This window comes from Taudactylus pleione, unplaced genomic scaffold (assembly GCF_031769625.1).
Source record: "Taudactylus pleione unplaced genomic scaffold, aTauple2 ptg000244l, whole genome shotgun sequence".
NCBI classification, from domain to species: domain Eukaryota; kingdom Metazoa; phylum Chordata; class Amphibia; order Anura; family Myobatrachidae; genus Taudactylus; species Taudactylus pleione.
In genome coordinates this window covers 13,496,081-13,512,185 of record NW_028284646.1, presented here as the reverse complement: position 1 = coordinate 13,512,185, position 16,105 = coordinate 13,496,081, and the positions used below count along the sequence as shown (strand labels likewise).

At 40.4% G+C, this 16,105-nt stretch overlaps 1 protein-coding gene and 1 pseudogene across 2 annotated transcripts in view; one reads left to right on the top strand and one right to left on the bottom strand.

Moving 5' to 3' along the window:
- CLCN2 (chloride voltage-gated channel 2) overlaps nt 1–16,105 on the top strand; it is a 191,372-nt gene that overhangs the window by 92,033 nt on the left and 83,234 nt on the right. For both annotated transcript variants that reach the window (XM_088479719.1, XM_088479718.1), the window contains exons 8-10: nt 3,039–3,164; nt 6,289–6,373; nt 8,549–8,650. In XM_088479719.1, coding sequence (XP_088335845.1) covers nt 3,039–3,164; nt 6,289–6,373; nt 8,549–8,650 — 313 coding nt within the window. The remainder of the gene's footprint in view (nt 1–3,038; nt 3,165–6,288; nt 6,374–8,548; nt 8,651–16,105) is intronic.
- Nucleotides 13,915–14,032, bottom strand: LOC148516692 (5S ribosomal RNA; annotated as a pseudogene).

The window sequence follows — 16,105 nt, the reverse complement described above, 5'->3', positions numbered from 1 at the left end:
TTCTATTGGATAACTCCATCTAAAGATGACGTTACCTACCGTGTCGAAGCTCCAGAATGCATCGCATTAGTACATATGAGAAATGCGGTCAAACCTTGGAAAACTGAATTTTCTGGGGTTTGACCACATTTCTGTCCTTAGTACATCCCGCCCACATTCTGATTGGTTGCTATGGGCAACTTCTCCACTTTTGATATTTAGAAGCTTTAGTTAATCTACTTCTAAGGGGTATAGTGCAGGTTTATAGAAGTGGAGATGTTGCCCATAGCAACCGATCAGATTCTACTCATTTTTCCAGCACCTTCTAGGGGGTTGGGTATGGGATGCCAGCGCTCAGGATCCTGGCGGTCAGAATCCTGACGCCGACATCACAGACATGGTTAGGATACTGACAGCTGTCTGTCGGTATCCTAACCCTCATCATAACGCTCACCCCCTAGTGCCTAAACCTTACCCCCCCCCCCCCCAGTGCCTAACCCTAACCCCCCCCCCAGTGCCTAACTCTAACTCTCCCCCTAGAAACTAGTACTTACCATCAGGATGCAGCACCAGGATTGTAAGCATCGACATCCGCACTTCTGGATTTTGACCGAATCCCTTTAGAAGATAATAGCTGCTATCTGATTGGTTGCTATGGGCGACACCTCCGCTTCTATAAACCCGCACTTTAGTAAATATACCCCTAAGAGTGAAAAGAACATCACAGGGACATTTGGGTGAAACAATAGTACTGCAACTGGATCTTTGTATCTGGTCTCAGCTGTGGCTACAGCCCCCTCGCTTGCTACACAAAAGTGCATAATGAATAGATGAAGATAGGTTGTATACGCCTGAACTCAGGGCCCCATTTGTTAACGAAGCTAAACACCAGCTGCTTGTTTCATTTAGTATCGCAGTGATCCAAATGAAACTGCCACTGTTATTTATCAACACTTTCCCCTCCGGTGAGGATAAGCGAAGTCCTCCTCGTCGGCTAGGTCCTCCATTCAGCTGCTGGCGGCCTATAACGCTGCCAGCAACTGCCTTCTGTGCAATGTACATGCGCAACAATCTGTCTTGCCATGTGCATGGCACTTTAACCCGACAGTGACACGGCAGTGCCCGGAAGGCTTCACTGAAGCTGGAGAGGCAGTGTTGGGTCCATCAATGGGGACCGATGGCAAGAATGATGCTGTGATAAACAGCGGTAATCTTAGATTGCCGCTGTGTGTTGAATACAGAAAGGATGACCTAACTCCTTTGGTGAGCCCTAAAGGGGTTAAATGCATCGTTGATAAATGGAGCCCTCAGTTTGTTGTACAGTGCACTCGTTGAGGCAAGCTGGACCTATACACCAATTTTAAATTGCTAAAACAGAAAATGCCTTCACATTACACAGATAAAATGTTCTTCTTTCAAATGCCGTCTGTTGAGAGGGCAATCTCTTTGGCATATAGACACTTTCAAACTATTTTGGATTATTCCACTAGTCAACAGGGCCTAGCAAGTTGGCTACCACACTTACCTGATCTTCAGTTAGATGATCTATTGCAGGCTCATACTCGATCATGTAAAATGTTATCCTCTTCAATGTATAAAGAGATGTTTCTAAATGTGCTTCATAAAACCTACCTTTCCCCTCATAGACGATTTTTAATAGGAGTATCTACCACTCATAACTGTCTTAAATGTGGTGAGTCATATGCAGACCTCTATCACTGCCTTTGGCTTTGTCCATTAGTTCGTAGGTTTTGGGTACAAGTGCGTAACTTCTCAACTGAACATTTAGTAAATGACCTGCCCTTAACCCCTGAATGGGCGCTCTTTGGTATTTCTCCAAGAGGTCAAAATATCTCCAGAAGTGGTAAAAAATTTCTGCTTGCAATTAGTGTAGCAGCCCGTAAGTCTATTTTACAAATTTGCATAAACCCTGAATCACCATCTTTGTCACTATTCAAGGCTAAACTATTTTATCTTTTCCGGATGGAATGGGTGGGAGTAATGTTGGAGAGCGACAGAAAAGTGGAACAATTTTTTGGTCTATGGGAGAGCTATATTACAACGTTATCTAGTGCTGTTAGAGTCGAACTTCACGGTTCATTATCCAATACTGGTCGGTGTATGACACGTATTGTAGAGGGTGATCCACCCATTGTCCTCTAAACTTTCAGCCATTGATATGGGGCGGGGGGAGAGAGGGCGAGCGCAATTTTTTTATTTATCTTTATTTGTTTTGATCAGTTTATTTGATTATATATTGGGATGATGGTGTTATTTGAATGTTATGCCTACTATGTACTTTCCACACTATAAGGTTACCCTTATCTATTGGACTAATTTGTTTCTCAATACTTATATTATAAGGTAAATTGGTATAGTTGACGACCCTTTACTAATGTTTGGTTGTTTATTTATTTTTTTGTTTGTTTTTGGATTATATATTGCATTTTTCATCTTAATGTCATATGTAATTTGATATTACGATTGTTATATCTTGCTGTACCATTCATTGCTTCAAAAATAAAGTTTAAAAAAAAAAAATGTTCTTCTTTTAGTCTCACCTAGTGACTAAGACTGTTTTATTTGTATAACATTGATTAATACTTAAAATATAGCATACCCCCCTCAAAACAACATTTACCAGTGTCTGTTTAACAACTGTTAGTGTGTTTTTCTCTTGGCTCTAGAGACTTGTAAAACCAACATGATCCAATTTGCATTAATGTGAAAATGCAGGGAAGGATGTACTGCTTCAGATGGCCATTATTGGGTTATTTTCCAACACATGATTACTTTGGATATAGGAAAGTAGACACAACACTGATTTACCGTCTCACAAAGTGCTGTTGCACAACCTGAAGGCAAATAATCAGTATTTTGTTACATTCCATTTCTTTTGGCCCATGGGCGAACAAATTCGACCTCTTTACAGAGAATGCTTTTTACTATATTGGGAATCAGATGAGAAATATAAGAGAGAAAATAGTATCGGGCAGATTTGCGTTTTGTGTGGTGATGCATGTAAATTTAATGTACCCTAATAATTTTTCCCCATCTAGGAGTCCTGTTTAGCATTGAGGTCACCTCCACATTTTTTGCTGTACGAAATTACTGGCGTGGTTTCTTTGCTGCAACCTTTAGTGCTTTCATATTCAGAGTCCTCGCTGTGTGGAACAAAGATGAAGGTAAATATGGCCACTATTTATGGCATATTCAGATGAGACAGCAAGCCCTGTAACACCATGCTTGTTTTACATGATTTTTAAAGACAAAATGTAGATATCTGTATTACAACCCTAGTATGGGCGGTATTGTACTAAGCATCGCATACGCGACACGGAACATCCCGCCTCTTATCGGATACATACTGGAGTTAATTCCCCGATATGTACTAAGAAATGCGATTAAAATCGCAAAGGACAGCTCTCCTGATAAGAGCTGTCCTTTGCGATACCCTCGGATAGAGGGACTTCCTGATTTAGCACCCACAAGTCCCTCTGGCTTCCTTCTGCACATGCGAAGGAGGACACACGTGCCGCGGGGTGCGATGGAAGGGATCCGATTGGATCCCTCTCATGGGATTCCTGACAAGAAGTCCATAGTCTTCCATTGGGTAATGCCATCTAAAGATTGTGTTACCCACTGGGACAAAGCACCAGAATGCATCGCATTCCGGTATTTAGTACATATATGCATTTACAGAAAGAAAAACAAACTAATACAATGTAGAGGAGACGGAATTAACATCACAACCCAAAACTGTTATAAAATTCTTCAGTCAGGCCGATTCGGGGGAAGCATATTTTGAGGCGAGCCATCTAGACAATATCTTGTGATATTTAGATTCCGCTTCATGAGTTATTTACAGATAGCGTATATAGATGCTGCACCGTTAGAGCAACTAAGGATAACCAAGCGTGAAAGTCAGGACCCATAGGACCCATAGGGGCCATTCAAAGTCTAACTCTACAGACCTTAGCCAACATACATAGATTCATTGCATACTGCAACTTATATTTATCTAGAACATCATCATCTATAACTCCAAGACAGCAAAACCGTGGTGTAAGAATAGAATGTGAGATACCAGTGTCAGATATAACCCGAAGGACCTGACTCCAAAAGAATTGCACCTTCGGACACTCCCATAATAGGTGCCAAAAGGTACCAGAGGCTGAATTACACTTAGGGTAAACGTCAGAGGCCCTCCCCCAAACTTTACCAATCGAGCTGGTGTCCGATAAGTTCTATGAAGAAGAAATAGTTGAATCTGCTGAAAGCGAACCGAAGCAGTAGATACATGGGGGCAAGCAAGTGCTCCACTCGATTCGTCCTCAGAGAGACATCCTACCTCCTACTCACAAGTAATGTAATGAAGTGTGATATACACAGGAGAAAATAATGGCTTTAATGTTGTTTATATGTGCGACTCTCATTTTCCATAATAAATTAAATGAAATAACCCTCCCCCCCACATTCGTTGTTTACCACTTCACCAATCAAGTTTCCTGGGAGTGAGTGTATGCAATTATGGACGATGCAAAGACTTATGCATTATAAGCACATCTCCATTTGATTGGTAAATGGGCTTTAACGGTTCAATTCACTTAGACAAAGTTCAGTAAGGACGTGTCTACACAAATGCAAGCTATGCAGTGTCGGATGGGAGTGTAAATACCAGGCATAGCATATGCACCAGGTATAGGCTGGTGCAGGTGCACACTCATAATGATGACAACTATTAAACTAAAGCTGGCCACACACTAGACCAACTTTCATCCAACCAGCCAACTAGTTGATTGGTTGGAATGAAAATCTGATAACGTATTGGAGTAATGATGATCAGCAATTTGCTCCTAAATGCCAGAAAAAAAAGATGAAAATGGTCGTCAGACAAGTTTGTTAAATGTTTGTTCAAAACAATTTGTTCAAACAACAGTTTTTAGTCCATTTTCCGTCGTTTGGGAGTAAATTGATGATTGTCATTTGATTTCATCCCTTATCATATTTTCATTCCAACCAATCAACTAGTTGGATGGTTGGCTGTAAGTTGGTCTAGTGTGTGGCCAGCTTAAGCGCACAGATAGGGAAGGACGGATTGCAAAAATGCATACAACTCTGCATACGTATTTATTTTCATGCACTCTATGTGGGAGCATATACACACACTTTACATGCAGTCAGGCCTCATAAAACAAATATATGCAAACATCTAATTACAGACATGTTTTAGTACACCTGCACAGTACAGAATTGTGTGTATACACGCCTCAAGACTGGATTTACACCCTCACCTAAGTATGGCCCTAATAGAGGATAGACTAAATGGCCAGACATACTTAAATAATGCCAGTGTAATAATTTCAGAGTTAAAGCCCTCATACACGGTGCGATATGCACCTTGCGATGCGATTTGCGATCCGATGGCCGATGGTCCCCACACACGGAGCGATCACGTGACCAACCACCTGATATGCCAGCACCCCCTCCCTCACCCACATATTGCTGCATGGGATCGTACATCGCATCCACAGATTAAGTGAACATGCAGTAAGATCTGGAGGTGAGATGTACGATCCCACGGGAGCGCGCACTGACTGACACGGTACGATATAGCAGTGATATCGTTCCAATCCGTCGGATCGGCTGCTATATCGCATCGTGTATGGGGCCTTAAGTGTATCACTCAAAATGTAATCCAGTATTATATTATATGTGTTCTTTAATTTGTGGTGTAATATAAAACCAGAAGCAAATTTAGATATATTCAATGTACACCTAACTAAAGCCTCAGTACTAACACAGAACTCTGAATGTGACTTTTGGCACAAGAACTGTAAACTGTTGGTTAATCATATATTGGGAGAGAAAGTGACTGAATATATTTCATATGGCACTTTTATCAATTGTTTATTTGTGTGACGTATGATCCTTTGGTATCTGAAGAATATACTGAGAGTGTAGAGAGCAATAAAACAAATGAAAATACTTCTATCACCATTGCTATACATGACATGGTGATTCTTGGCGTGAAGTACTATGACACAAACTGCCAGTGCTGATATTGTGCCCCATCTCCTGGCTGATTACATTTCACAATATCTGCTGCCCTAATGAGGACCATGTCACTTTGGTGGTCAGTGCTAGTTAGTGTCACAAGTTGTCATGTTATTAATTGCCAGAGGCAGAAGAATCACTGGAGCCAGCGCTGCTGATGACACAGCTTATGTGAGTCACTTGCTGCCTATGTTGTCTGTACTGTAATTTCTCTGATGTTCATTCGGCTCTATCCTGTTAATTCTGTTTTAGAGACCATCACGGCATTATTTAAAACCCGATTTCGTCTGGACTTTCCATTTGACTTGCAAGAACTACCAGCATTTGCTGTGATTGGGTCAGTGTCAGTTATCTGGTCGGTGCTACTTGGCCTTATTCTACTTAGAAAACAGAGAAGGAGATGTATCAAACCTTCTAACCAATCAGCTTCAAGCTATCATTTTACAGAATACACTTGATAGATGATAAATGTGGATGGGTTGCTATAGGCAACTTCTCCACTTGTCCTCTTTAGAAGATTTGGTACATCTCCTAAGGCTCTCATGTGCTGCTAACAACTCAATGAGCAATTTGGAATGACCATGTACTTTATGTCCTCTCTCTCTCTCGTTATTTGTAAATTAATTTTCTCCTTGTGAACCACCATCATTTGCTACATTCCACACTCTCTCTATTACCTCTAAATACCTCTCAGTTCAACTGATGTCTTGTTGGGACAACTGTACAAACGGCTGTTATTGAAAGCACATTAGTTATTCTTGTGTAATATTAAGCCCACTCTGTCTGTAGACATCTGTATGAACAAAAGTGTTGCTGTGTGTGTGCCATTGAACATTTCCTTGGGTCTGCCTGGAATGTGAGCCAATCAGATCTGGCCCGTGTCCTAGATTGCCACATTTCCTACTTGTTTTTCCCCACCCTTGACTGCAAGAATGCATGTGACTATTCAGCTCCTTTTGGAAATGTTTTATTTTTCTGGGTAAATCTTCAGCTCAGTGCTAAAAAAAAACAAACCCCTGATATGCCTGCTAGAGTCTCAATATTATGGTGCATACACATGGTCAGATTTTTAAAAAATCGTTCATATCTGAAGGAAAATCTGACATATCTGACATGCCTGAACGATGAACGATGCGCGTTCCCGATGGTCAAATAACGATATCTGACATCTAATGTGTTTGCAGTCAGACTTGGACGATTCAATTCATTTTAATGCAGTCAAAAATCGTTCAAATCGTTCATCTGACAGATCTGACAAATCTGACCGTGTGTATGCTCCATTACACTCCAGCCCTGACCTAACAAAGATGCTCAGGTGCATTGATTAGTCAGTCTCTGGACTACCTTAGTTACCCCAACTGTCTTCTTCTTTCTCTGTGTAATGTACAGTCATGGGGCAGAGGCATGTTAGGTGTGATTAGCCCGTAGGCACAAAATAAAACCACTGCAGTATTGCTATATAGGCTTAGATTTGGATAAAAAGAGGAATTTATTATAAAATGTTCACTAGATTATAAAAACCTGTCCATCTTGTCACATTATCTCAGCTCACTTTTCTCTCTATGCTAAAAATGTAAAAAAATGGATTTACATCTACTGACAAGCTAGGAGCCTGGCTGTATGGATGCTGGACCAAGTAAGGGCAGTCACCGTCCTATTACTGGGGAGGTCAGAGAAAAAGGAAAAATAGCACACAGGTTCCTGACAAAGGAGTAGATGTAAAAATGTTTAAAACACCCACGGACTAGTTGGCTTCACAGTGTGATACCTTCAGGAGTCAGGATCTGGGAGAGCAGGGTCCTCTGTAGTGAATAGGCCTCCATTGCCTGGCCTCATAGCCACCGCACTCCCTATAACCATTATAGATCCACCATGGCTATACCAGTGTATGCTTTCTGCATGGTTTCTTTATCATTTCTTGTATCGGAATATAGTGAACTCACTTTTATGTATTTACTTTACTGATGTGTCCACATACATCTAGCCCCTTGCGTGTTAAACAGCCCCTTTAGTCATGCCATGCTGTGGCGTGACTTTGTAGCGATGAGCGTCTTTTCGTGCTACTTTTTCTCTTCAAATGCATCTTATTCGCACAACGATGCGAATAGGTCGCACAAGCAGCTTCTTCTGCTGATTAAAGTAATTAAAGTAATATGCGGCATGCCTATATTCTGTGTGCGACTGCAGGTGTATCTGCATGTGAAACGCTACGTTACAGTGTCAGCGGCTATAACATTGTAACGTAACAATCTGCATGCAGATACACCCGCAGTCACACACAGAACATAGACATGCTGCATATCATTTTAATCAGCAGAAGAAGCTGCTTGTGCATCTTATTCGCATCGCTGTACAAATAAGACACATTTGAAGGGGAAAAGACACATGGCGCTCATGAGGTATATGTAACACGACTTGTAGCGCACAGAGGATAGATGTATGTGGACACATCTGTATGTCCTGTTTTCTTGCAACTTCGATTCTTGAGTTTTTTTGTCTTCTGTTCTCTCAGGATTGCCAGTGGATTTGGTGGTGCTCTGTTTGTCTATCTGAATCGTAAGATTGTAGAATTCATGAGGAAGCAGAAAACAATTAACAAATTTCTCATGAAAAAGTGAGTATTGCTAATGCTAACGAGTATGTGTGAATGGCTATTGGTGACTGTGTTTTGTAGCTGAAAAGCCCCACATGGTTTCTGCAGTAAGGTGTTTGGTGCTAGTTAAAAGTCCATGGATAAAGCAGCACTGGGAGTTAAAGCTGCACTACCAGCAAGGTGGTAAACTTGTTATAACCATAATGATGGGTACACACTGGCAGATATATTGGCCGATCAATTGATGGGCCAATATATTGGGTGTCGGCCAGTGTGTACCAGCGATATGTCTGTGAACTACGTCATTCACAGACATATTGCGTTGGTTGTGCTGCACAGCCGATGGCAGATATGTGTGCAGATACATCTATCCATCGTGCTGTATGTAGGGGCGGTTGGTTTGCTGCAGAGGCCGTGGGGATGGGGCTGCGACACGCTCCCCAGCCAGTGGGACCGCGGCCAGATGACAGATGGTTGTTCAGTGTGTATAGACAACCATCATCTGGAAATATATCTGCAGATCAGTTGATCTGCAGATATCTGTCAGGTGTGTACCCAGCTTTAGTTAACTGCCAATACTGATCCAGTTACTTTATCAACAATATAAACTAATAGGATCTGTTTAACCACTTATTAAGTCAAGATATTCCAATTTCAGCAGTATGCCCTTTTGTATCTATATGTATTAGCACAGTGGTTCTCAAACTCTGTCCTCAGGACCCCACACAGTTCACGGTTTCCAGGGCACCTAGCAGGTGCACAGGTGTAGTCATTACTCACTGACACATTTTAAATGTTCACAGGTGGAGCTAATTATTTCACTTGTGATTTTGTGAGCAGACCTGGACTGTTTGGGGTCCTGAGGACAGAGTTTGAGAACCTGTGTATTTGCATATCAGTTTGTCATTGACAACGATATAGTTAGCTGTTTAATGCTGCTGTCTGGTAGTCTGAAAATATTAGTATTATGTACATATTAACCCTTGCCTACTTCTCTTTTTATTTACACGGAGCCACAAGCTGTCTGTACAGGGATTAACAATAAAAATGCACATTAATACGTTGGATCTTTTGTCAATAGTATCCTATCTGACACAGTGTGTAGGCTATGGGGAGAGTGAAGGTGAGGGGGGAAGGATAGAGCAATTCATTATAGCTAGTAAATGTAAGTAATGAGAATTTCAGGGAGTAGGAAGTAAAGCTGCATTCACTGATCTTGTACTGAAAAATTGGGCAGATACATAGAATCAGAGTTGATGGCAGGGGATTATCAGGGATATTGCTAAGGAGTAAAGAGCAAGGGAGGATGGTCTTGCCCTTAAGGTTTACATCCTGAGTGCCAATTTTAACCAGGAGGATTATATAGGGGAGCAAGTAGGTAGGTGAGTATTAAGGGCTCTGGAAGAGAGTCTGATAGGGGGAGGTAGTGAGTTCCAGAGAAGTAGGCAGCTGGGGAGAAATCTTTGATGCAGGAGTGAGAGGAGGTGACCAAAGTTGAGGTCATACGCATTTAGTGAATGTGCGGAGAGGGTGGGAGGGAGTGTGAACAGAAATACACTTGGATATGGAGATATAGGTGGGCGGGTATGGAATGATTGAGGGCTATTAATGTAAGTGTGAGCCGGAGTTTTTAATTCTATTCTAAGATTGCTGGTGAGCTAGTGAAGCAGTTGGCAGAGGGTTGGGAGGGGTAAGTGAGTTGGTCAACAGCATTAAGAACAGATAGAAGTGGGAAGAGGCAGGTGAGAGCCTAGAAGGAGGATGCAGTAGCCCAGGCAGGAAATAACAGTTGCATTGTTGAACAACTTGGTGTCATCCATGGTAAGAAAAGGTCTGATCCTAGATATACAGTCAGGTCCATAAATATTGGGACATTGACAGAATTTTCAGATTTTGGCCTCTATTCACCACCACAATGGTTTTGAAATGAAACAAACAAGATGTGCTTTAACTGCAGACTTTCAGATTTAATTTGAGGGTAATTACATCCAAATCGGGTGAACGGTGTAGGAATTACAACAGTTTCAATATGTGCCTCCCACTTTTTAAGGGACCAAAAGTAATGGGACTATCAACTCAAAAGCTATTTCATGGACAGGTGTGAGCTATTGCCTCGTTATTTCATTATCAATTAAGCAGGTAAAAGGTCTGGAGTTGATTCTAGGTGTGACATTTGCATTTGGAATCAGTTGCTATCAACTCTCAATATGAGATCCAAAGAGCTGTCACTATCAGTGAAGCAAGCCATCATTAGGCTGAAAAATCAAAACAAACCCATCAGAGAGATAGCAAAAACATTAGGTGTGGCCAAATCAACTGTTTGGAACATTCTTAAAAAGAAAGAACGCACCGGAGAGCTCAGCTACACCAAAAGACTCGGAAGACCACGGAAAACAACTGTGGTGGATGATAAAAGAATTATTTCCCTGGTGAAGAAAAACCCCTTCACAACAGTTGGCCAAATCAAGAACACTCTCCAGGAGGTAGTCAAAGTCAATAATCAAGAGAAAACTTCACAAGAATGAATATAGAGGGTTCACCACAAGATGCAAACCATTGGTGAGCCACAAAAACAGGAAGACCAGATTAGAGTTTGCCAAACAACATCTAAAAAAGCCATTACAGTTCTGGAACAACATCCTATGGACAGATGAGACAAAGATCAACTTGTATCAGAGTGATGGGAAGAGAAGAGCAGGAAAGGAACTGCTCATGATCCAAAACATACCACCTCATCAGTGAAGCATGGTGGTAGTGTCATGGCGTGGGCATGTATGGCTGCCAATGGAACTGGTTCCCTTGTATTTATTGATTATGTGACTGCTGACAAAAGCAGCAGAATGAATTCTGAAGTGTTTCGGGCAATATTATATGCTCATATTCAGTCAAATACTTCAGAACTCATTGGACGGCGCTTCACAGTGCAGATGGACAATGACCCGAAGCATACTGCAAAAGCAACCAAAGAGTTTTTTAAGGCTAAAAAGTGGAATGTTATGCAATGGCCAAGTCAATCCCCTGACCTGAATCCGATTGAGCATGCATTTCACTTGATGAAGACAAAACTGAATGGAAAATGCCCCAAGAACAAGCAGGAACTGAAGACATTTGCAGTAGAGGCCTGGCAGAGCATCACCAGGGATGAAACCCAGCGTCTGGTGATGTCTATGCGTTCCAGACTTCAGGCTGTAATTGCCTGCAAAGGATTTGCAACAAAGTATTAAAAAGTGAAAGTTAGATTTAGGATTGTTTAGTTTGTGCCATTACTTTTGGCCCCTTACAAAGTGGGAGGCACATATAGAAACCGTTGTAATTTCTACACCGTTCACCTGATTTGGATGTAATTACCCTCAAATTAAATCTGAAAGTCTGCAGTTAAAGCACATCTTGTTTGTTTCATTTCAAAGTCAATGTGGTGGTGAATAGAGGCCAAAATATGAAAATCCTGTCAATGTCCCAATATTTATGGACCTGACTGTATTTCGAATATTATATATATATATATATAAAATGTATGTGGCATTATTGTAAGATAGACTGGATGTGGGGAGTCAAAGATGTTGCAGAGGCAGCAGACTTCACTAACGTTGAGGATGGGGTCCTGGATGGTGGAATATGAAGAGAGAGGTTTTGGACATATTGAATTTGAGGAGAAAGACTGAGACATGAGAGAGGTTGGTGGGAGAGCAGTCAGGGAATAAGTAAATCTCAGAGTAGAGGTGGTATTGGAGGCTGAGGAGCAGATGATATCTCCAAGCGATGAGGTATAAGGGGAGAAGGGAAAGGAGCACAAGAGCAGACTCTTATCTGTAACATTGAAAATAATTACCATTGAAACAAGAACTATTTTGCATTTTGTTAGTAAAATTCAGCAAAGGCTCCTGATACCAGATTTTGCTAAAAACTCCTCGGCTGAGTCCTGAGCTGACTTTTATGCATCACTAGTTGTATGTGACTCGTACATTTTGCAAAGGGTTAATGTTTCTTTATCGTTAACTCTCTCATGGATGATGGTACTTTGCACTAATAACTGGAGCAATTGTAGTAGTTTTGATATGCTTTGGCTTTTTCAGGATAACTTCTTATTTCTAAGTCTTTTTTCCCCCCAGAAGATATAGGGCTATTATTTGGTAGCATAGGGGAATTCGGTAGCTTTAATTTTGGTTAATGAAATTGTTTACATTTTTTGCATACATGATGAGAACTTTAAATGCAGAATCATAATGGTTTAATCATGCATTGAATGGTAATCTATAATTTACAAATAACATAATAGTAGTCATGAACAAATCATCAAATCAACTAAAATATAAACAGAAGTTATATTCCGCAGGGTATTATTTATCCAGTGAGTATGGTGTGCTTTAAAAGTAACAATCTTGGGGCATGGGAGGCGAGAATGGCATCACTGGTCATATACCTGGATTTTGCTAAGGGGCTTGGTGATTCACTTACTACCTTTTTAGTTAAGTGTTTTTTTAATACATTTTTATTAGCAATGATTACCTATTCAAAGGTCTTGTCACTGGGCATGATCAGGCTCTTCTGTCCCAGCTCTTAGTTCTTTAGAAACTATTTGATGGAAGGGCAGTGTTCTGTCTCCACAGTGCTGCCTGGCTATTGCTGTGCTACTATATAGCATTACAGAATGTAAGCTCCCATGAGCAGAGCCCTCTCTCCTTTTATTTTCTTTATGTACTTGCAGAATTTTGGGGTTGTAATTATGTATATACTGTATTTCAATCTGTGAATTTATCTGTAATGGTAACTTATTTGGTCATCTTGTACCTATGTAACTTTGCAAGAAGAAAGGGAAGATTCTGCACAGAGCCGATTTTCTAATTCGATCAATATTATCCACAAAGGACCAACCATACGTGATCATTGCTTACAAATAAGATCATTCAGAAAATTGTTGGTGGTGCTCCCATAGCCCAAAGAACAATACATACAAAAACAAAGAGAAAAGTAGGGCTAGTTGTTGGGGCACACTTAGAAAACTATAATAAAATATAACTTTTATTCGATATATTTAAATAAAATGTGAGGTACCGGAATTCCCCAAGAAGAAACAAAACTATAAGAGTATAAATGTAAAATGGGTCTAATAAGGTCCTGAGGTGATCCTCTGGCGAAATACTAAATAATTAATAATCGTACCAATGGGTATGGTATTCGTGATCAAAAAAAGGTAAAGGTGTTTAACCATAAATAGGATACACGAATAAGAGTATGGTTCGTGGTGCTCTGACGGACACACTTGGGGTCCCCAAATATTCCTCTTTAATCTACGGCACCTGGTATTCCCTGGGGGTCTCCCCTCCAAGTACTAACCAGGCCTAACACCTTTTAGCTTCCAAGATCAGACGAGATTGGGCATTTTAGTGATGTATGGCCGTAGTAATAGTCATATGAGGAAGGGTAGAATGCCCCCACCTAGGTCAGAACAGAGACGTAACCAAAAGATCGATGTAGGACTAGTACAATGAGAAGTCCATTTTTATTATAAAAATCGTGTACCAAAAAAGTTTACGCATGAGCATAATTTCATTGTTACACTTGTAATTTATGCGTCAACATTGTCAAGATAGACCGTTCTGACAGAATAGGTATTATCTTAATAAATAATTAATGTAACAAGAAAATATATCAAACAAATTGCCTTTTGATCCTAGTAGGATATCTGCAGTAATTGGATATAACACATATGTGCAAATGACATCTCCTATGTGACTCACTCAGAGTAATAATAGAGTATCACAAAATAAACATTCTCAGTTGGTCAAGGGTGTCAAAGATGTCATAAAACTATCACAATAATAGAGTTAATTGGTATGTATGGATAAATTAAGGTTCCCATATATTAGTACAAGGAAGCATAACATTAGCTCCAAGGTAGTTCTGAGGCAAAAATATCTTAGAGGGAACCTCTTGTTTCAGTATTACAATTTCCCCATGAACTCCTATGGCAGAGTAATCCGCTGTTAGGATGTGCAATGCGTTAGTAGAATGGGATTCACATACAATACACAAAATACATAAAACATAAAATAAGCTCCAAAAGAAATTCCGGGAGCACAGGAGGGAAAGTGAGATTACAATGCAGCAGTTAGTATATTACTCATTAAGGAACATATGTATCATATGCGATCACAAGTGTCATAATATTCACATAGACGTTATGCATACAGCTTAATCTGCAAATAAAAGGAAAAGATTTATGAAACTGCCAATCTCAGTATATATGCATAGTGCTATGCCCCCCTGAATAGAGTATAACTCCTGCAGTTGAAAGACGTCCCAACAGTTTGGGAGTAAAGATCTATGCAGCAGGAAACAATTTACCTGCTCCAGTATTAGAGCCCATGTGGAATTAGAGATAAATATAAAGCCTTCTTGGCTAATACAATACCATCCCCATCGTGGTGGGAGCCCAAAGTCCTAATCCATGCATCGGCTATGCGACGGCTGTTAGGTTCCCCCACTATGCGGCATGTGAGGACGCGCGTTTCGCCCGACTGAGGGCTTGTTCACCTCGTGTGTACTGAGTCACACGTGGCCGCTACTTAAGTGCAGTGAATATTCATAGGTCCCGTCTTCTGGGAGATATCATTGGATGCTGAACGGTTGCCCGGGCAATAAGCCACGCCCAATGATTACGTGTCTAAGCAATCATGTGGCTTATCCAGGCAGCCTATCTCATTGAGGTACACAGCAAAGCATGCTGGTATCTGTAGTTTAGTGCCAGTGAGATGGAACCAGAGCGTAAATCGCTGCTGAAATACATCAGAACTGGTTAAGTGTAGAGTAAGACAGGTTTGGTTAATCAGAATCTAATATCAGGCATAACAAGGAATGGATCATATTAGTAAAGAATGAATACATTCATTCCCATGATTATTTGTCAAAAGATGGTATTAATTGTTAGAAATAAATATATGTGTATATAATAACCCAGTATTTTGGCAGTTTGAACTGATTTCTAAAGCATAAAAGTGGTAAGATGATGTTCAAAAGAAATGGAGCATGCTGGTACATGTAGTTTTTAACCCTAAAGTGAGCAATTCTAATGCTGTAATAAGGCATCGACGTCATGGGTCATGCATAGGGTGTGTGAATATACAAGGGATGAATAAGATTATCTAATTAGCCAAAATTAAAAGGTATAATACATTTAGTTGTAAACACCAAATGATTTTGATCAAATATACATATAAACATCACCCGGTCTGCCCCATGTGGGCAGATGATAACTCAGTGTGTTTTTTACTTAGTGGTAAATAACTCATGTATTATTTATTTGTTAATTCATATTGAGTTAGGTTAGTCCTATTATATCAGAGTTAAGTCAAGAATACATTAATTAATTAATAGAACAGACCATATATAATGACACTAAGGTGTAAAGAAGCCTAATCTCTTTCTTCAAAACATGTTATAGTGAATGACAGTGTTATAAAAATTATATATTGGAGT